The sequence below is a fragment of the Rattus norvegicus genome, chromosome 8, assembly GCF_021556685.1.
Source record: "Rattus norvegicus strain SHRSP/BbbUtx chromosome 8, alternate assembly SHRSP_T2T, whole genome shotgun sequence".
Lineage (NCBI taxonomy): Eukaryota > Metazoa > Chordata > Mammalia > Rodentia > Muridae > Rattus > Rattus norvegicus.
The window spans coordinates 6,946,132-6,969,302 of record NC_141541.1 but is presented as its reverse complement, the minus strand read 5'-3'; the positions used below and the strand labels follow the sequence as shown (position 1 = coordinate 6,969,302).

Sequence of the window (23,171 nt, the reverse complement as noted above, 5' to 3'; positions counted from 1 at the left end):
CATTCTTTTGGCCATTTCTTTTTTAAGGTTAGGGAAGTTTTCTATAATTTTGTTGAAGATATTTACTGATTATTTGAGTTGGAAATTTTCACTCTCTTCTATACCTGCTATTCTTAGGTTTGGTCTTTTCATTGTGCCCTGAATTTCTTGAATGTTTCAAATTAGGAGCTTTTTACTTTTTGTTTTTTCTTTGACTGATGGGTTGATGTCTTCTTTGTTATCTTCCATGCCTGAGATTCTCTCTTCTATTTCTTGTATTCTTTTGGTGAGGCTTGCATCTGCAACTCCTGATCTCTTTCCTAGGTTTCATATCTCTTGAGTTGTCACCCTTTCTGTTTTCTTTAGTGTTTCTATTTTCAGTTTTAGATCTTAGATGGTTTTGTTCACTTCTTTAACTTGTTTGATTGTGTTTCCCTGTATTTCTTTAAGAGATTTATTTCTTTTCTGTTAAGGGCTTATACTTGTTTATCTATGGTCTCCTATATTTCTTTAAGGGAGTTATTTATGTCATCATTAAATACCTCTATTATATTCATGAGGTGGAATTTTAGAACTGCATCTTGCTTTTCAGATGTGTTGGGTATCTAGGGCTTGGTGTGGTGGGAGGTTTGGTTCTGATGTGGTTAAGTAGAATGGGTTTCTGTTGTTTATGGTCTTATGCTTGCTTCTCAGTCTCTGGTTATCTCTAGTGTTAATTGCCCTTGCTATCTCTGACTGGGTACTGTCACTCCTGTGATCCTTGTGTCAGTACTCGTAGGAGTCCAGCTGTCTCTGTGGTCATATGATTCTGTGATCCTGTGATCCTGTGTGTGTCAGATTTCTGGGAGGCAAGCTTCCTCTGGGTGTTGTAGGAGTATGTGGAGAGCCAGCACACCAGAGACTCTGGGCACTTTCTTTGTTGAGTCTTTGTGTGGTTTAGGTATAAGCATAATTGTGGCTTCATATAAGGAATTGGGTAGTGTTCCTTCTGTTTTTTCCTTTGAGTATAGGAAGACTACTGATTTGGTTAATATTATACCCAGCCACTTTGTTGAAGCTGTTTATCTGTTTTAATAGTTCTCTGGTGGAACTTTTGAGGTCACTTAAGTACAGTATCATATCATCTGCAACAGAAAATCAACAAGATAGATAAAACCTTAGCCGGACTAACCCAAGGGCACAGAGACAGTATCCAAATTCACAAAGTCAGAAATGAAAAAGAGGATATAACAACAGAATCTGAGGATCTTCAAAAATTCATTGGATCCTACTAAAAAAGTCTATATTCAACATAACTGGAAAATCTGGATGAAATGGACTATTTTTTACACAGATACTAGGTACTACAGTTAAATCAAGATCAGCAAACAATTTAAACAGTCCCATACCTCTTAAAGAAACAGAAGCAGGTATTAAAAGTCTCCCAATCAAACCAAACCAAAACAAAACAAAACAAAATCCACAAAAAAATAAAAACCAAAAACAAAAGCAAACCAACAACCAACCAACTCAGGACCAGGACCAGATGGGTTTAGTGCAGAATTCTATCAGACCTTCATAGAAGACCTCATACCAATACTGTCCAAACTACTCCACAAAATAGTAACAGAAGGAACACCACCCAATTCCTTATTTGAAGCCACAATTATGCTTATATCTAAATCATACAAAGACTCAACAAAGAAAGAGAACTTCAGACCAATTTCCCTTATGAATATCAACACAAAAATACTCAATAAAATTCTTGTGAACAGAATCATAGAACATATCAAAGTGATCATCCATCATGATCAAGTAGGCTTCATACCAAAGATGCAGGGATGGTTCAATACACAGAAATCCATCAGTGCAATCCACTATGTAAACAAATTAAAAAAAAACCACATGGTTATTTCATTAGATGCTGAGAAGCATTTGACAAAATTCAACACTCCTTCATGATAAAAGTCTTGGAAAGATCAGGAATTCAAGTCCCATACCTACACACAGTAAAAGTAATATACAGCAAACCAGTAGCCAACATCAGAATAATTGGAGAGAAACTTGATGCATTCCTACTAAAATCAGGGACTAGACAGAGCAATCCGACAACAAAAGGTCAAAGGGATAAAATTTGGAAAGGAAGAAGTCAAAGAAAATATCTTATAGCTGGATCTCATGGACATATTTTCTCAGTTGAGGCTTTTCCTTTTGGATAACTCTAGCTTGTGTCAACTTGACATAGAACTATCCAGTACAGGCATTCAATATAAAAACTAAAACTTGTTGGATAAAGTATCACAGGTTTTCTCTCAAATATAGAAAGTTAAGATATAGAAAGTATTACATAAAATAAAGTGGTGAGAATCATAAGAATATAGAGAAATAGGAAGGAATACTAAATAGTGACAGAAGGAGTGTTACCAGAGTACAGTATATGCAATTATATAATTTTTTTTCTTTTTCTTTTTTCTTTTTTTTTTTTCCGTAGCTGGGGACCGAACCCAGGACCTTGCACTTGCTAGGCAAGCGCTCTACCACTGAGCTAAATCCCCAACCCTATAAATTTTTTAATGAACACATCTCTTGTACAATATCATATGTTAATTATAAATAAAAAGTGAAACAATTAGCATAACCTGAAGTGAGATCTGATGTTCACAGATTGGAGCTGTTCATTGTGTGTAAGTGTGGAATATTACACTGTCCCTTTGTCCCATTTTGTTTAAACATTTTAGCCTCACCCTTTCTAACTTTATCCTCCCTACTATTTAGCCTTTCCTTGATATTCCCATCTTTTTGCTTCTCTGATATACTCTCCTCATTCTGAGGATTTATTTCCCCTTGGAGTATTCTCTCTCATCTGTTAAGTATTACATTTCTCTGCTTTATTATCTCAGCACACAGTGCATTTCGATATCAGGGATCTTCTAAGATATCAACTCAAATGTTTCTTCCCTTGTTTTTGTTTTGAGTTTGACATTTTACTTTCCAAGGTATATACTTTATTCTTCATTCCTAGAAATTACACTTTGCATGTGGGCATACCTTTAGCTTTTACTTATCATCTTGATCTCAGCTCAAAAGTCAGAGCCTCACAATTTCTTATGATGTGCGGTATGTATCACATGTTTGGTGCATTCCCCACATTTTATTATTTATGTTTATAATTATTTCTTTTCCTGACTCACACAGCTCTCTCATATGAGAACACATCTGTATTACTCACAGTTATAACAGAACTCAAAATAGTTGTTTCAAGCAGTTTATGTTTAATAAATACTAAGCAAGTGGTGGGTAAATGACGAATGTGTATCTGTCAAGTAGTAAAAGGCGTGTTATGCAATGAAAGATGGAAAAAATAGGAGGTAAGGTTGAAACAACTCTAAAAGAACAGATCAGTGTCCTTTTGTAAATGTTGAAAAAAATATGGGGACGAGAACATGTGATGATCTGCTCTGTAATTACAAAGAAATTTTGCCTAAGCTATTTTATAAACAACAATAATACCAGATAAGAAGGTTATGATGGAAAGTAAATGATATAAGACATATAAAGTTGAATTCAGTTCAATAGGGGACATATCCTTTTTCATTTGGAAAAATTTACTTACATAAAAAAATTCAGACACCACCTTGAAAATACTGACATGTTTGGAAGCCCAGATATTTGAGCTTTAGGGAGATTTTCTAGCATTGAAAGGAGAATTATACGAATTCTAGGTTTAGAGATACAAAATTAAAAGAATAAACCCCAAAAGGCCACAGGTACAAAATTAAAAGAATAAACCCCAAAAGGCCACAGACCCAGGGCTAAGCCCCGCAGCCAGGACTAGCACGCCATAAAGATAAAGGAGCACAGGAAACACTGTCCAGGCAGGAATGGCAAGCCATAAAGATAAAGAAAAGGAATGCAGGAACCAGCCTGAGTTAATGTGACTGATTCATGGGACGTCTGGCAGGAAGACATCTCCCCACAGCTCACTCAGGGCCATCCTCCAGACCCTGATAAGCCCCTGACTTCTAACATGTACTCTTTCTGCTTTGTTCTCACTGCTATGTTTGAATGAGCCAATTGTATGTAACCACGCCAAAACCCCCTAGCCTTCCCTATATAACCCTCTGACTTTTGAGTTTCGTGGCCGACACCTCTGTCTCCTGCGCGGGATACGTGCCGGCCCGGAGATCTCTGTAATAGGTCTCTGTAATAAACCTCGCCTTTGCTTATTACATCCAAAATGGTCTCTCTGTGTCTGGGGTCCGCGATTTCCCAAGACTTGAGTAAGGGTCTCTCTTCGGGGATCTTTCAGCATCTGATCGAATTCAGCATATAAGCCTTCTGAAATGATAATGTATGATGGATTCTAGTTCCCTTGTGAAGCAGTATAAGGTGCTATTCCATTCTCGCCTTTCCTGTCAGTTGTAATTAATTTTAAGTGAGTAGCTTTAATATTAATTTTTCAAATACTATTTTTTCTTTTTTCTAAATTATGTTTTAAACCATTTTTATTGGATTTTTTTATTTACTTAATTCCCATTTTTAACCTTTCTTGTTAGTACTACCAGAGGTAGTGAAAAACAAAGAATATGTGGGAAATGGATCTGTTTAGGAAAGTTCTCTGGAGCAACTCCTGTCTCCATTGTGTAGAAATCAGCAGTTCAGTTCACAGGTTAGCAGGCAGCAGCAGTTCAATCCACTAGCAAACACCTCATGGATGCACCAGCAGTCCAGTTAGGTAGAGTCAGGTTAGCAACAGCGGTGACATGACTTAGCAGAAACAGCCAGGACTCAGCCTCAGCTCAAGTCTGCAGAAGGGACCAACAAGAACACCAGGAGAAATTCTCACTTGTGACTCTCTCAAGGAAGCTAAGATCAGCAAAGATGAGTGAAGATGTGAGACACACAAGTAGTGCACATCTAGCTGTACCAGCAAGCTAAGCTCTGTCTCCGTGGAATCCTACTTATACACTCCAAACATCACATGTCCTCACTGTGCCTTTGTCTCAGCATGGGTTTTGCCTCAGAACAAGTCTTCCCTCAGTATGGGTTTTGCCTCAGCATGGGTTTTGCCTCAGCACAAGTCTTCCCTCAGCATGGGTTTTGCCTCAGCATGGGTCTTGCCTTAACATGTGCACCAATCAGCCCAAGTCCTTGGAAGGAGCAACAAACTGTAGTACACCACCAGAAGATTTTTGGTGCATTTTTCTCTATGGTGTCCTGACAAATGCAGCTCACCTTTCACCTGCTTGCTTTAGCAGAACATCCTCTCACCTGTGTCTGCTTCAGCAAAACATTCCTTCAGGAGTCTGTCTTAACCTTTCACACCTGTATCCACTTTAATGAAACTTTCCTTCATACTGTTGCCTCACCAAAACATCATCCCACTGACTTTCCCAAGAACCCTTGAATGTCCACTTCGACCAACAAAGAATATTTTGAGATTTTTATAAAACTCTAAGCCTCTATCCACATGTATGTATGATAATTTGTAACAGGAAGTGTCACTTCTCACACTCTTACTAATAAGTTCAGGATTCCCTTATCCTTATGAGGAATCTTGATGATAAAGTGCCCCACCCATGATCCCAAATAAGAATCCTTTTCCCAACCATATAGAAGCAGCTGTTACCAAAGACACCAATTCCATGATCTTTCCATAGAACATACAGAAATGTTGCACATGAGTGAGAAGGAAAAGGGAGGGACAGAACCTTTACAAGCTCTGCTTAAAATTTTGGAACTCTTTCACTTAGTGTATTCTATCCCAGAATATCTTCCATAAATTCAGCTAATAATTTAAAAGTACCATGATTTAGCTATGGCACTAAAACTCACTTTTCATATTTTCCTAAAATGCTATGAATAACACACAGGGAAGGAAGTTATCTTCATAATATGATCTAAGAGACTTGGGAACTAGTCATCATTCTGAAATGTTGGATTCTTCTCACATTTTTGCCATTCTTTTGTTTTTTCCTGTAAGAATGCTCCAGGACCAGAAGCACATGCCATGTGTTAGTTTCTTTTTATTTAATGCTTTCCCTTAAACTTCATATGTAGTTCCTTCTTTCCTTTAACATGAAAATAAACATACCTAGGTAGGTCAACTTTTACAAACAGGCAAACTAAGCTCATTTACCCTGGCTTTTCCTTTAATATTGATTCCACATAATTGCATTCACATGTAGAGTTAAAGGGTATAGTGAGATGATGTGTAGAACAAAATAATTAAATATATTTAATTGGGAGTTAGATTCCTATATGGTTAAAATTAAGTAGAAGCTTCAGTAACTTCTTTCCACTCTAGCCACCAGCTAACTGAAACCTTGAGGTTAGAATTTAAATCTGGTCAATATTATTTATGGTTTAGCCTTTGAAAAAAGATATATTTGCTCTAGTCTTTGGAGACTGAGAGAAGGCTTTTTGTTTTGCCATAGACTGAATGGGGATCCCTTAGATTTAGGCCACAAGAGTTATCAGTACTATTTTTAGAGAGTTTTTGCCAAATCAACAGGTTCGCTCCCATTTGAGTTACAGAAATGATGCCCTATAAGAATTCACATTCAGAGACAACAGATTATTAAACAAAGATCTGGTATTAATGAACATTTTGAAATGTTAAGTCATTGATTTTGTCGATGTGAGAGCATCAGACATATCATATGCTATACAAAGAACTTAATAATGTCTTTTTAAAAAGCTTAAACTTTTCTTTAAAAAAGATTCTAAATAAAGGAAGTGGGGGGCTGGGTATAGGTTTTGTTCAGTGGTAGTCTTGGGTAGAAGAGACAGTTCTTCTATTGGATAATGTGGTTGTTATTATTGATTGTCAACTTGGCAGTCTAAACTCATCTAGAAGACATATCAGCTTAGGAATGTCCAGATTGACTATGTTGACAATCTGTGGCTCTAAGCAATTGCAATCACAGGTTATGCATGAGGGGATGGTTACAATTTAATGATGGCTTGTCTCCTGACACTCATATTAGGGCTCAATCTGCAGTAAGGGATGTTAAATGTACAGACGCTTACCTGAAGTTTATAGATAGCACTAGTGGGACATGATTTAGATTTGCTCTTGATAATATTCTTGGGTAGACTTTCCAGGATTGAAAGCTATCTCACAATGAAACACTAGAGTCCCTGAATCACCTAGGAATTCTGCTAGCAAGAAGGCTATCACGAGAGGTTTCTCCTCCATAAATATGAACTAAAATAAAACTCCATTACTTGGCCAGTTTTCGATAACTGTTCTTGATGACAGTAATTGGCTAAAATGGGAAAACAAAACAACAAAGGTAACCTGACTCTATAGAATCCACAGCTAGAACACAGGGTCATTAGGTTTTTAGTGTTTGGTAGGAATTTTCTTTGTGTAATGTAACTGCCATGTGAAGTACTGATAGGTGCTCAGTGGGCATTTTGCAGGCATTTGTCTCTGAAAGTGGTGTTTCTATTGCCTTCTGTTTCAGCAAAGCAACTGTCTGGTAACAAATTATGCCTTTCCTATGCAATAAGCAGAACCAGTGAGACTGTAGTAATTACCATAGAATTATTTGTTTTTGTAACAGAATTAGGAAAAATTTATATTATAAAAATAAGAAGAAACTAACCAGAACAAAGACAGTGTCTTCAGCTACACCATCAGCATTGTAAATACCATCCTGTGAGCACTCCTCTCAGTTATTTCTAGTCTCAGTTTTCACCTCTTACTTAGTCACTTCCTCAGTCACTTGAAGTATGGGTAGTAATAACAGTTTAAGGAAGAGTCAGTAGACTTTTTTGTTGGTATAATTTATTGATTTAAATACGTGATAAGTAACAGTTTGATCTTTTAACATAAATAATGCATAATTTAAGCAGCTCTGCAATGAATTATGTAAATATAACACACCACTTTAATTTCCACTTTGTTTTAGAAGGATCCCAGGTGCCCATCAATCATTTTTCCATGTACAAATTCACCTGATTCTGCAGTCTTCACATAACAATGACTGCTGTTTCATGATACAGAGTATGTACACTGTGTATAATTTAGGATAATTACAAGTAAAATAAACAAACAGGTAAAAAAAGTCATGCTACATAAAAACAAAGAAGTATGGTGGATGTTTATACTTCCTAAAATATTTCCACAAATTTACAGATATTATTCTTAAAATTCTAGCGAAATGAGGCATACTTGATCATTTTAATCAGGTTTTTTCTCAAAACCTGTACTATCATGTAAAATAATGTAAAATATAACTCAAATCACCAAATTAAAATTTAAAAGGATAATGGCACAGGTTTAACAGATGCATTCATTAAAAATAAAAAAATAGCTTGGCATTTCAAAATATGTGTAATTAACCATGCCTTAAATTTATTATAATATATTTACTTGGTATTATTTGATGATATTATAGTTTAATTTGGGGACAACTAGATTTATTTTTAAAAGAAAGGACCACAAAGTATAATCTCTTAGTAAAATAGCATATATTATATAATTATATATATGTGTGTATATATATATATGTATATATATATATATAAAATATTTGCAACAAGCCAAGCCAAAATTTAGTCTTATCAGATTTCAAGAAATAGACCAAACTGTTAAAATAACGCAGGTATCTGTGTAAGTAAAAACTACCTCATGCAAAGGACACTAATGGAAGTCTAGTACATCATAATTATGCCTTTATGATGGCATGAGGAACCTAGTCATTCCTAAACCGTGCTGAATGTTGTCTGTGTTGATCATATGCACTCAAAAGAGCAGGGTAAATTTTATATTTAAAGCAGTGCTTGGGAATTGGGGCCCTTTGGTTTTGTACAATGGCAACTCACAGTTAAACAGTCTGATTCAGATAGGTTGATTTTGGAATGAGGAATGATATGTATTTCTGAATGCACTTAATTTGTATGATTTAAAAGCATAATTAGAAAGGTTAGTCAGTTGATTACTGAAAGTGTAGTATAGGTGTCAGAAGCTATACATTTATATACTTAATATTTTCCAAGACAAACTTCTATGAGGATTTTATTGTTCTTTTGTAAGTTAAACAAATTATTTGTTCAACTTAAATTATAAAAGAAAAAGAAAGGAAGGAAGGAAGGAAGGAAGGAAGGAAGGAAGGAACATTTTTCTTCATGGACTATTTTCCCTCAAATCCTTCTGAATTTTTTACTTCCTGCCAGCTGTAACATCAGGACTAGATTTCTTAATAAAGTAGCTGTTGCTCGAAAGTCTGTGGTCACTAGCATGTAGGTTTTGTTCACTGGAATCTTAGAAATTGATTTTCAGTAGACAGAAAAAATTCACAGGGAGAAAAAAGTGGCTTTGGCTCACAGCTTAATTTCTCCTTTGCATTATATATATTTTCCCATTTAAAATTCACTTTAAAACTATTTCTTAAGTAAATAAAATGGTAAGAATATTTAAAACTTATTTTAATATTCATTTTAATTACAGTTACTCATTTATTCATCTGATTAAGTCCTAAGATTGGCTATACTTAATTAGGAAAATCATAGGAAAATACAGTCAGTGCCCACTTAAGTTTCAATTTAGATGTTGACTATCCACCTATCTCACAAAGTCAGAATAAAGAATGGAATAAATAGAAGATGACAAAGAAAGGTATTGCTGTTTGGGGGTGTTAATTTTTTGGAATTTATGTACTTCTTTTCTTGTGATCTGAATTTAAAACTTCTGATGTATACCAAAGAATATAATTAGAAATAGGAACTGAAAAATAAAAGGTTGCAGAAGGGAAGGCAGCTTCCAGATGGGGCACTTATCTAGCATGCACATGGCCCCTTATTATATCCCCAGGATCAGCAATACCATGTATACAATGTTTTATTCTCTTTTTAAAGAGAAAAAATAATACTTATACATCAGTAGAGAACACAAAGAAAAGTATTCTATGGATGTTGAGTATAATATTTATATAGTGACATAAATGTGTAAGACAACACTTCAATTGGAGAAAACTAAAATTTTGGGTGTGTTTCCTAAGATTCCATTTTTGCCTTTTTCTTTAGTACACTTAAGATATTTGAATTATTTTCTTTTACAAACCAAATAGTTTGCTAGACATCATCTAATTTTCCCTGAAAAAATAAATGGCTTTGGATTGAAATTTATAAATGATTGATCCCTTGTTATAGCAATATAAAACATCAAAATTAGGTCTTTTTTATTTCGGACCATGGCAATTCATTAATTTTGGCAAAGAATTCAAAACTGCTTAAAAAGTTACTTGAAAATGGGTTAAAAATGCTTCTTTGGTAAGGTAGATAGAAATACTATGTTGAATGTTGTCAGACACTCCACGATCTAGAAAATCTATAACAGGACTATTTGCCTCATGTAACAGTATCCAAGATGTTTGGCAGTGTATCCCTTACACCTAAAGGTCAGGTGAAATCAATTTGCATTTACTGTACCTATCATTCTAAAAGCAGATTTCAGAAAAAGCTTTTCTATCCCAATCTTTACCAGTGTGATTCTCAAATCTAATGAAAAAGGTGAAGATTTATCTAGAAGAGGATTTTCTAAATGAAGACTTGCAGGGACAATGGGCAGGAGCTTTAAAATGTTGATTCTGGTACTTCCCAGGAGACAACAAAGATGTTTGCATAGATCCACTTTCTCTTTCTTGTATGACAAAACCTTTAGCAGCCAAGGTCCAAAGTCAAAGTCACTTCTCTTCCCAGGATCTCTACTAAGCTCTAACCTTTTCCTGCTCACCTTACAGCTCTACAGCTCTACAGTGTTTAGTCCTGTGAATGTGAAAAGAAAAGCCTCAGTCCAAAGAATAAAATACCATCGCCATATACTTTATAAGAGCTATGAAGAAATAGAGCCCAAAAAGACAGATTAAAGGGAAATTTAAAAGAATGGAAGTACTGGAGTTAAAAAGGAATGAGGATCATAGAGGAGTTTAAAATGCCAACATATTTAAAGGCCTGATTAATTTGCCCTCCATAGGCTCTATACATATAATGCATTCATTAGACTTTTATTTAGAAATGATGCCAGACCGATCATATTTAAGACATAACTGAAGCTGATACAAGTGATATTTGAATTCCTACCTGGCTTCTCATTAGCATAAAGGCTATGCGACAGATTAATTTGTCATATAGCAAATACTGATTGATTGAAGACATAGTACTAAATTTTCCAAACAGAAGCAAATTCTGCTTTGGTGGATATGTATGATGAATATTTTCTGTCATTGTTCCTTTAAATAGTCATTCTAATTAAGAGTTTTATTAAGTTCCTTGTTGGTTTTCTAAAGCTTCGACTTGCTGAATTTTATTTGGTGGACCTATCATTCAGTATCACAGTTTGTTGAATATAAATACTGTGATTTAAAAAATCTGCAATAGCATATCCATATCAATACTTTCAGCTATCTCTTAGGTTAACAAAGATGGACTACAGACATATTTTTTATCTAAGCAAATAATGTTTTTCCTTTGTACTCCCTATAGGAGGAGCTTTTTCTTACTCTTTCCTTTCCTCCTGCTGAAGTCAGCTAAATATTTCATATACACTCAAAAAGAAGAAAAAATTTATGGCCAAATAATAATCTGTATTTCACAGACAGAAAAAAATTGTTTTAAGGATCAAAAGTAAAAGCAAGAGGTAACCATTATTTCAGGTCATGAAATCACGTAAATGAATTTTGCAAGTTATGATGACACACCTGAAACTAATAAAAAAGGATAGGCCTGTTAATTATGACTGCTATCTCATCATTATCTATACACAAACGTTCAAGAATTTTTTTCAAATTTCCACAGAATTGCTTTAGACGACTCTAAATGTACATTATCTAGACCACTAAGGTACCTTACTCAATGCCTTAATTTGAAGGAGCCTGAACACACTACTTTTGACTTTTATTATCAATCTCTGAAATAGTTTAATATTTTAAACATGATAATATTGTTCAATCAGGGAAATATGATTCAATGCCACAATCTTAAGTTCTTATTTATAACAACTCTATAACCCATTTTGGTAACATAGAAAACTTGGAAAAATAGCAATCACTGAAATATAATTAATTCATGATTAAATGCTATCACCACAGGATAAAATCTGAGGGACAAAGCCACTGAATTAGTTTCTCGTTGCTAAAGCTCTTGATGCATTTTATGAAACACTTTTTCAAACCGTAACAACTTTGAAGTTTATATAGAAGTAAACTGACATGGTATAATTGTTTTTTCTAAGAATAATGATTCTAGTTAAAAATAGGAGGAAACTTACTTGCTAAAATTTTTGCCCTAAATGAATTCTGCATGAAATACTAAGTTACAAGTAAGTGAGAAATCTCTGAGTGATAATGGCAGAATATTCAGCTGCTTTCAATGTTACAAGGCAAAGAGAACACCTTCATTTCTCCTCTGAACACTCCCAATGGTCTTGGTTTCTTATCTCTAGTTCTCTGGAGCTTCCTACAAGAGAAGGGCAGTCTTGGATATACCTAGGCCATTTACCTTTCAGAAGCTGAGTACTTGTTTTGTTAGTTGAGTGCAAATTTAGAAAATATGAAGTATGGAATATGAAATATCCTCAAAATGTTATGGCACAAGCTTTTAGGACATAAAATGTTTTCCAGACTTTGTGATTCAAGTTCACAATAAGAAATACTTATCATTCCTAGATCAGGGGTGGGAGAAGTGCACAGTGCAAAACCATTTTGTTAGTGAGTGTCAGTTCGGCTAAATATGAGTAAAGAGAGATGAATATGTTGTATTTAATTTCCTCTGTACACTATCTGTCCTGTGCTAATTTCAGTAGGCTTTTCTGTAACATAAGGCAGAATCAATGTTTGGCCCTCTTTGTTTTGTAAATCCAGATTTTCTGACATTTCTATTTATTTTTCATCACTATAACCCAGACTCTTTCCATCTACCACCTTCAGAGACTTGCTATTTATAGCTCTGTGAGCTTCTAGTTAAAGTTTTACTGAGCCTCACAGCTGCTGCTATGCTGACACGATCTCATCAGACGATTGGAAATGGATGGTTTGGAATTTTTTCTCAAATAAAACAGAACAAAAAGACCAAACCAACAAAACAAGCAAAAACCACAAAAGTAACACATAGCAAAAAGGTTATCTGCTATTAATGAAATCAAATGTGTATACAATAGAAGCTGCATGTTCTTTAACACTTTCTTCTAACAATCTCTATTCCTTTACAAATCTCTTTGCTCTTTTATCTTAAATCTTTCAAGAGCTTATAAAGCCACCAAAGAATCACATATATTTTTATCAAAGTTCACTTTCTCAATCAGGTCTTCCAACTTACAATTGACTTCCATTTATTCATCTTTGTTGCTTGCTGTAACAAACTACAAAGATCTAAAGATTTGAGCAAGTTTACCAATAGTACACAAATGCCTTTGAGAGCAATAGAAATTAAAGTAATACGAATAGTTGTTAATTATATATCAGACATACACTGATGTAAACACACTAGTTACATGTTTACAAATTAGTGAGTTTTGAGATGGATTTGTGTATCATTTGATCAGTTTTTAAATACAATTGGTCCCTTGCTGATCATTTTGCTGTGAAACAACAAATAACTTTAAAAATTTCAAACCATCTGTATTATTGCTACTGGAAACCATGTCTCTATTCCTCTAAAGGCTGGGTAAAATGCACAGATGTGCATTATATATGGCATCATTACCATGGCTTAAATTATTGCTTAAACGATTGTTGTAAAGTATTGCTAAGAAATTGCTTTGAGAGAAATGTGTAATATACACAGTGAGATGAGGCATTAAGTATTAGCTTTGTGTCTCTTTATAACATAGATCATAGTAGCATTCTGAAGGTAGGTTATCATTTTAATACTTACTTATGTCCAAAATGTACTTTGTTAGCTCAGTGGTGAGGGTCAGGAAGTGTATTGAACAGCTTCGTCAGTAACTAAGAAAATAGCTAATATGCCTAATAATCTTATAGGGAGCAGTATTCATTCCTCATGCTTATTAGTGTTGACTTCTATCACTAATAAATTTGAAGATTCATGTTGTGAAAGCATACTAAGCATTTGAAACCAAAAATAAAATTAAAATTTATGATGGAAACAATGATAAGAAGCACCGAGTGCTTAAATATTAAAAATAACTATAAATGAAATAATATATTGCTATCTTAGTCACCTTGTATTACCTTCAACTCATTGAGATTGTAAGCGTGTTCTTCCATAATCTCCACATTGGGCTATATGCATTATAACCCAGAGTGGTTTCCTAAACTCGGATTCCTGGGCCCTACCTCTGTAACCTACTGAAGGAAATTTCACATTCCTAAAACTTCTTAGGTAATTATTATGGAGTCAGTCAGCTACTTTTAGACAGTCAAAGTGAATCATTAAACTAGGATAACAGGGGAGAGCAATGAAGTACTTGACTGAAAATATGATACGGATATACAACATATCAGAAGAAAGACAAACTACTCCCACACATGCTCAAGTCCTTCTCAAATGATCTTCTTTTAGAAAAAATGACCATATGCATATGTGCACATAACACATGAGATTTATTACTTTTTAAGACAGACAGGGTGTGGTCAATAGTGATTTTTCTTGTCCTATAAATATATCAATGTCTTTTTTACAATGAAAGGAAAGGGAGAACAAAAAAGAAACAAAGAAAGCAGAACACTAGCAGTTAGTTTTTTGAATCAAGTGTGATGAAGAACTATTGCACACTATTTCAGTAGTCTCTAACAAGATTATGTTAATCTACATGGAGTATCAGAAGCTGTTCTTCATTTGCCACTAAGGGCATTTTACTTACTTAGCATGAATTTTGTTTCATCATTTAACATGCTTATATGTGTATTAAGTCTGCTTCAGAAGTAAAGAAGAAATGATGTTTTATGGAAGCTGGGCTTGAGGAGTTGAGATAATATCTGATGAGTACACAGAATAAGAATGGGTGAGGAAGGGATAACCAATGTTTTGCTTAAAAGACAATAATACAGAAACCTTTGCCAATGTTTATGTTCTATGCTATGTATGTACAACACCCATTTCAGCCAGTGGCAAACTGAATAAACTGGCAATGGTGATGGCCAAAATCTCCAAGTCCTCTTAACACTGCACACCTTTAGACCTACTTTTCAGTCCGCAGCAACACCACTCTGTCTTTGCATTTTGTTTCTGTTTACTTTTACTTTATTGGTAGAACTCTTTAGAGAAATTTACAAGTTTCAAAGGATTGCTGCATTTGAGAATTAGATTTTAACTCATTTAATGTCGTGTTTTTCTTTCCTTAAAAAGAAATAAACTTTCACACTTCTGAATATTTTTCTCTATCCTCATGTCATGGTCATTATACAAGAGGGAAAAATTAGAGAATGTAAGAACTATTATGTGCTAGATCCATTGACTAATTCTCCAGTTTTATATATCAGGTTTGGTGTCAAAAACATGGGTCACTGCTCACTGGGTTCTACATAAAACAAGGTATTGAAAGAGAAACCACAACTAGTCTAATAAACAATAGAGAATATGCATACAGAGGTAGATAATACAAAATTAGGTCACAGTTTACCTTCACAAGATGACAAAGCTAAATTCCAGCCATGTTTCTGAGACATCTTACTCTTTCATTGTGGCCACCATTGCCTATTTATTCAAGTCCAGAAGATGCTCCATACAAATATATGAAGATTATAACTATGCTATATTATTGAGTTACTTGCTGATGACAATGTTCTCCTCATCAAATGACCTTTTAGTCAGTGGTGTTAGTTGATTAGTTGCAAAGTTCCTTTGATATCTTAACTACATGACCCAACATTCAAAAAGGTAAGTTATCCATGTCATGTTACATTTGAAATCATTCATTTTGCAGTGAGCTAAACATATTACACCAATTTGTAAGCACTTGGTTTCTGTGGATACTTTCCTAAATTTCTTTCAACCTGACACACTAAAAGGTATACCGTTCCTAAGTGGTATTAAGTATATGAAAGTAATAGACATTAGTCAACAGATTCAAAGTACTGTGACATATTTGCAGCCAAGATTCTTAAGGTTCAACATATGAACTCTGCTGTGTAGGAAAATGGAAGCATAAATTCCATAGCTTCTCCCTTCTACGACTGCAGACAAAGGAACATTCTTTTCAGAGTATCTTACAAGCACATATAGCAATAAAGAGCCATGGTCATTTGAAACAATCTGGAAAACTCATAAGACATTAGACTGCTTCCTCAGACTGTCTTCAGAAATATAGATTATAGTGTTTGAAGAATATAGCTTCCTGTCAGTGATATATAATAATTTGTGCAATATTCTTAAAATGACATTTCTGACAGTGGAATGGCTATTTCCTCTCTATGTAAAATAATATAACCAAATACAGAGTTTGTGATGGTTTTAAAATCTAAGAATAAATGAGCAAATTCTTCTCTTGAGCTTTATAAACAATAACTGAATAATAGAGTGGATTTTAAAAGATAACACACACACACATACACATACACACACACACACACATGAGTGTGTGGGTATGGGTGTACACATTTTCATGTATTTTTTTAAATATAGAGAGATATATTGAATAGCTCCTGGAATTTATTTTCAATGTTATGGTTATAGAACATGTTTATTGAGTATGAGATAATTGAATATATCATAATAAACATAGTTACTGCACATAATAGATATAAATGACCGTTGTAAACATGGTTGTCTTTCTGTGTTCCTCAATAGTAAAGAGACTGTGAGCTTTCTTCAGGCATTTTTTTCATGTGTGTATTTTGAATATGACCATGACTACTATGTATTTCCAGCTTATTCTATCTACATTCACTACACTTCCTATTCATTTCTACTGTGGAGGAGGTTAGCTAATACTCAAGTTTTTTGAAAGCTATTTATTACTCTGTTGAGGGTACACCACCCTTGGGCTACAAAGCTGCCTAGGAATACCCAGGCTCTCTCTCTGCGTGTTGTAAAAAACAGAGAACTATGCCTAGCAACAAAGGGGCCAGGTAACAGCTTAGATCCTGGGGAAAAAATATATATGTATATATTGCCTTCTCCATGTAAAGAATGTTGAGCTAGTATTTCAATTACACCAGGATGAGAACACAACTAAAATTAGAAAGAGATCATAATTATAACAAGTACTTTGCCTAATTTAAATGTTTCTAAGTCATATACTTAGAGAGCAATAATTAACCATCACAGATGACTTTGAGAATTAATATATATCTTATGTAAGTTGTGTCATATAGTGTTTAATGCAGGCCCAAATCCCTGAAAAAGAAAAATACATCGTGTCCACTAAACATAGCTACCAGTGGGAATACATACTGGAAAATACAAACTATGAAAATTCTGACCACACTGTATACTCCTAATTTCAGTGTGAGCCTGTAAAGGTTGTTTTCATGCAGTGTTGGCTATTGGTAGCAGTCCCTTAATTTAGTAAATCATGCAGTGAATGCTACCTGTGTATATATGGTGTTAGTGGAATCTGCAGGTTAGGCCTATACCAGTGCTCATGAGGTGTTTCGCTACATTAGAAGCTGTTTCAACAAAACTTCTGAAGACTATACTTTTTTAGAATCCCAAAGGCATGAAATCCAGAGCTTTTCTTTGCTTTGTTGTCAGGCAATAAGAAACAACATTCTTAGCAAAATTTCCTGACAGACATTAGTCAGTAACACTGGTATAAGAATTTGCTTCAGAGTGTGGCAGTAACTTCTTTGAAGGCATAGGTCAGAGACAGGAAGGGCAGTTTCTACTACATCATTTTGTGAGACGATATTGATTACACAGTCACTTAGGGTTGCAAACACCACCTACATTCCTAAGTTTTAATGTGAAAAGGACCCAGTTTTACAAATGTTTTGTTAAAAAAATGTGTTTTGTTTTAACTGGTATGCGTTTGAAGATTTAAAAAAAAAATCTTTCCAGCATCTTAGTTAAAGGTTTACCTTCTACTAGAAAATTCCATTTCTTCTGTATCCAAACTACATTAAGCAAATCTAAAAAGTATATTTACTAAGCATACATGTGTTCCTCAACAGCTGGATATCCTTAGTTATACATACTCTCAGCTCAAGCACTAATCTCACTAAATAAGTGAAACTATATTAGATTAGTAGGTTAACATCACACAATATACCAACAAAGCACACTCTAAATATCTAAATGTGAAATGCAATTATCTAGAAGAAGATATAGACATATAAAAATAGGTAATATCCCTAAAATATTTTGCTGAGTTATAGTAGTTGTTCCTGCTTGGAAGTTTAACCATACTGCCATGATATCATGAATATATATATATATATATATATATATATATATATATATCACATTTTCAGGAAAAGAAAATTAGAGAAATATTCCTTACCTATCAATTCAGTAAATGTAGGAAGACATATTTAAAACTGGCTTTCAAAAGTGGTACAAATATATAGGGAGAGAAACCTGCATGGCTGACGAACAAGAAACTGTGGCTCTACAGATCGGTTACTTTTGATTGCTTGTACTTTTAAATAAAATATATATGATCAGAAACACTCATATGAAATGGACACATTTTACTTTTCCCTTCTACCATTCAGCTTTTTTTTTTAATTGACAGCAGTCATTCACCATTTCAAGGATTATTACGCAAAAACTACTATATGTTCTTACAGGGAGCATCCGAAGAGAAATAGCTTCTTCCTTCCTCATCAGGACCAATTTCTGGGCTTGTGCTTTTTGGAGGAGTCTCTGATCTGCAGCAAATCTCAGAGGCTAGTTTCCCGGAGGAACATCGTGCCAATATTGTAGGAAACCTTTTTTATTCTCGATGAAGACAGGGATGGCTTTGGTGGCTTTGGGCCAGTCCTTAACTCCAGGAAATAGCAGACCCCAGGGATTTCCTTTGGAAAGTTGTCTGGAAGTTCTTCACGAGAACGAGGAATAAATGTGAAACTGTCTTCTCGTTTTAGTAATCTAAGAAAAAATGTAAATAATGTGAATAAAATAGCAGAAGAAAAGGGACTGAATGAACAAACTATCTAAGGGCTTAGGAATCTATTCTCAAGTTAACACTTTATGTCTTTGAACAAGTGATAGTCACATCACTTCAAATACTAGGAAGTGCTATTACATAGGACAGATTGCTTCCTGGTATAACAATTGTATAAAAGCCTACTTACGATATTTGAAATATGTTGTTGTCTCTTTTTTTATCATAAATAGCAGTTTCTGAAAATATAAATTTAAATTTAATTTTTCTAAAATAAAAGCCCAAGAAAAATGAAAACATGAGGCTTTATTTCAAATATCTAGGACTTAGCTGGTCTGTTTTGAAAACTTGCCTACATTTTCTTTTTTATAATTTATGGGATCTTCAAAATCCATTGAGTATGAGTCTTGGGTATCTGTCAAAGTAACAACTCCAAGTATCCATGATATTTGGTAACAGATTTCTAGCAAGACATGGGTTCCAATCAAATATAATCAAATATCTTGGTTCATGTTTTTCTGTCTCACTCAGAGAATTCTTTTCAGAATTGGAACACTAGAGGTGAATTTCCTTAAATTTGTTGTATTCCATGGGAAGTTCTGTCTGATATCTCTATATAAAAACATCAGCCAAGAGTTCAATTTAATTCAATAATTCTTCATGAATGACTTAATATGATCCAACTACCCATCCTCTATACTCGTCTGTGAGCACATGTTAAGCAAATTATAGTTTCATCAATAGAAATAAAAATGGAAAGATAAATAATAAGAAAAAGAAGACCCTACAGAAATAATTAGAAATACAGTATAGTGAAACAGAACAGATAGTATAACAAAACAAACAAAACAAAAAACCAAAAATCCAAAGAACTCTTAATACCAAAAGAAATGAAAGAAATACCAGAAATCCCAGAAAAGGAAAATTTGAAATGAGAGAGGTACAATGCATTTGTAGTTGAAAGGTTATTTTAAGAGACAAGATTTTCATGCAATGGATGTGGAAGGTGAAGGTCAGAAACAACATTGTGAGATAAACAAATGGGTTTCAGGTCATTTGATGGACAGCACTGCAGAATACATTGGCAGGGAAATTTGGGGCAAAGGTCAAATATATTAGAATATATTTTGAAATCATAAACAAAGAGTTTAGATTTTATTTGAAAGATATTATAGAAGTAAAGTCATCTTTTTCATAAAGACTATACATATTCATAAATCAGGTTAGTTTTAATTGCAGTTCCTTAACATCATATAGCAGATGGAGTGTAAAAGGAATCATTTTCAAATGTTCCTAACAGGCAAAACTATTATCTAATTATTATTAAATCAGTAGCAGATTGTATGTCATAATCCATAAATGTAGCATTTTGCTTGTAAAAGGATAAATGAGTACTTTGATTATGAATTAAAATATAATATAATGGTTCTATACATTCAAGATGAGAGGCTCATTCTAATATTTTACAATTCTATAAAGAGCCTGTCCTATTTGATTCAAACCTAAAGATGAACATGCTCCTATCTGTTAAGTTTATGGAGAGTGGAAGTGAGTTCAGAAGTAGAGTATTCTGCTGAAGGAAGCAGCAGGACCAGTGTAACCTGCTAAGTACAAGTAAAGATGAATTGGACTGAAGCTGACAAGGCTAACTTGTAAGTAAGATAACTTTCTACAACAAAATGGCAAAACTGAGGTACAGTGGGTAAATTGGGAACAGTCAGACACTGCTTGTTTACTTTGTATTTACATAGATAGTCACTTACAAGCAATGTCTAATGAATTACTTCAGAAATAACACATTAAAAATAATCCTGAATTAGTTATTTCATGTAGCAGTGAATCACAAAATGATTTTATTAAACTCAAGTAAAGCAGGCTTTGGTTTTATGGTATACCAACCAGGGACATCAATCAGTCTATACTGATATTCTGCTTATAACAAAGATGCCTTTGAATATAGGAAAGTGGGGATATTGTGTGTAAGCTAATAGAATTAAGAGAATAATGGTAATAGGAATAGAGGCAATTTATAGACATATATAATACAATACACCTATCATTCAAATAAATCATAAATATGCAAGATTAAGAAAGATGAAGTATGTGAATTTGAGAATAATAATCAAAAACAACAAAAATACACTATCACCAACGGTAACACCCAACGAAAAACTCCATCCTTTTCAAATGTCCCATAAGCCCCAAATTAACAATTAGTTGTGACTGCTACTTTATTGTTTGCCTTATTATGCTCTTTGTATTTTACTATAATTTATATTTTCTGATAATGGAGAACAAAAGTGGCTTATCTATGAAACTGCTTATAAAATACCAAAAGGAGAGAGCAACAGCTTTTTCAGATACCATAACATTTGCATTCATTGCATTTTCTTTGGGAAGCAACTCTTGACAACACATTGCTCTCTTGATATTTTAAGCATGTACTATGCTAGTAATCAGAGAGATAGCAGCTTTGGGGAGATTTTATTCTTGTCCAAGTAAACAATTTGGTATCAGTAACTGATCAGAGTTTTAAATTTTAATAATGAAAGCCTTGGCACATAAGGTTAACCTGATTCAATCTCCCTTGAGAGCCAGGAATTTGTAGTCTTTCAATGACTCCCAGCACAACATTCTGGATGACATACTAAGGGTATCTGTGGAAGAGGTCATCAATAATGTTTCACTCAGTGTGCCTGGCTATATTATCCCTCATGGTAATAAATAATTGACCAAATGTGTGTATAGGAATTAGGAATTTAAACAGGTAATGCAAAAACTTCTGATTCACCCTAGAGTAATAGGCACATGTCTAAACATCTGGGATACACTTCCTAAAAATCCATTTCTTCAGCAGTACATCAGGATTGATAGATCAGGTAACATATATTCTACATAAATCTAAACAAATCTCAGCAGATTGATGGACAAAGGGAAATTTTTACAAACACTGGTAATAAGTATTTGGAAACCGAACACATTCTGATATACATGTATATCACTGCTTCGCCTATCAGGAGATTTTGCTTGAATTTTTTTAAAATGTTTTTCCTTTATTAACTTGAGTACCTCTTATTTACATGTCAATTGTTATTCCTTTTCCCGGTTTCCAGGTCAACATCCACCTAACCCCTCCCCCTCCGCTTCTATCTGGGTGTTCCCCTCCCCATCTTCCCCCCATTACCGCCCTCCCCCCAACAATCATGTTCACTGGGGTTTCAGTCTTGGCAGGACCAAGGGCTTCCCCTTCCACTGGTGCTCTTACTAGGCTATTCATTGCTACCTATGAGGTTGGAGCCCAGGGTCAGTCCATGTATAGTCTTTGGGTAGTGGCTTAGTCCCTGGAAGCTCTAGTTGCTTGGCATTGTTGTTCATATGGGGTCTCGAGCCCCTTCAAGCTTTTCAGTTCTTTCTCTGATTCCTTCAACGAGGGTCCTGTTATCAGTTCAGTGCTTTGCTGCTGGCATTTGCCTATGTATTTCCTGTATTCTGGCTGTGTCTCTCAGAAGAGATCTACATGCGGTTCCTGTAGGCCTGGACTTCTTTGCTTCATCCATCTTATCTAATTGGGTGGCTGTATATGTATGGGCCACATTTGGGGCAGGCTCTGAATGGGTGTTCCTTCTGCCTCTGTTCTAAAGATTGCCTCCCTATTCCCTGCCAAGGGTATTTTGGTTCCCCTTTTAAAGAATGAGTGAAGCGTTTGCATTTTGGTCATCCCTCTTGAGTTTCATGTGTTCTGTGCATCTAGGGCAATTCAAGCATTTGGGATAATAGCCACTTACCAATGAGTGCATACCAAGTGTGTTTTTCTGTGATTGAGTTACCTCACTCAGGAAGATATTTTCCAGTTCCATCCATTTGCCTATGAATTTCATAAAGTCATTGTTTTTGATAGTTGAGTAATATTCCATTGTGTAGATGTACCACATTTTCTGTATCCATTCCTCTGTTGAAGTGCATCTGGGTTCTTTCCAACTTCTGGATATTATAAAAAAGGCTGCTATGAACACAGTGGAGCATGTGTCTTTGTTATATGTTGGGGCATCTTTTGGGTATATGCCCAAGAGAGGTATAGCTGGGTCCTCAGGTAGTTCAATGTCCAATTTTCTGAGGAACCTCCAGATTGATTTCCAGAATAGTTGTACCAGTCTGCAATCCCACCAACAATGGAGAAGTGTTCCTGTTTCTCCACATC

At 34.6% G+C, this 23,171-nt stretch overlaps 1 protein-coding gene across 1 annotated transcript in view; it reads right to left on the bottom strand.

Annotated features, from left to right (window-relative positions):
• Nucleotides 1-7,736: 7,736 nt before the first annotated feature.
• The window catches only part of Gucy1a2 (guanylate cyclase 1 soluble subunit alpha 2), a 400,211-nt gene continuing 384,776 nt past the window's right edge, over nucleotides 7,737-23,171 (bottom strand). Inside the window, 1 exon segment of the mRNA NM_023956.2 lies at nucleotides 7,737-18,957. Coding sequence (NP_076446.1) covers nucleotides 18,750-18,957 — 208 coding nt within the window. The 3' untranslated portion in view covers nucleotides 7,737-18,749.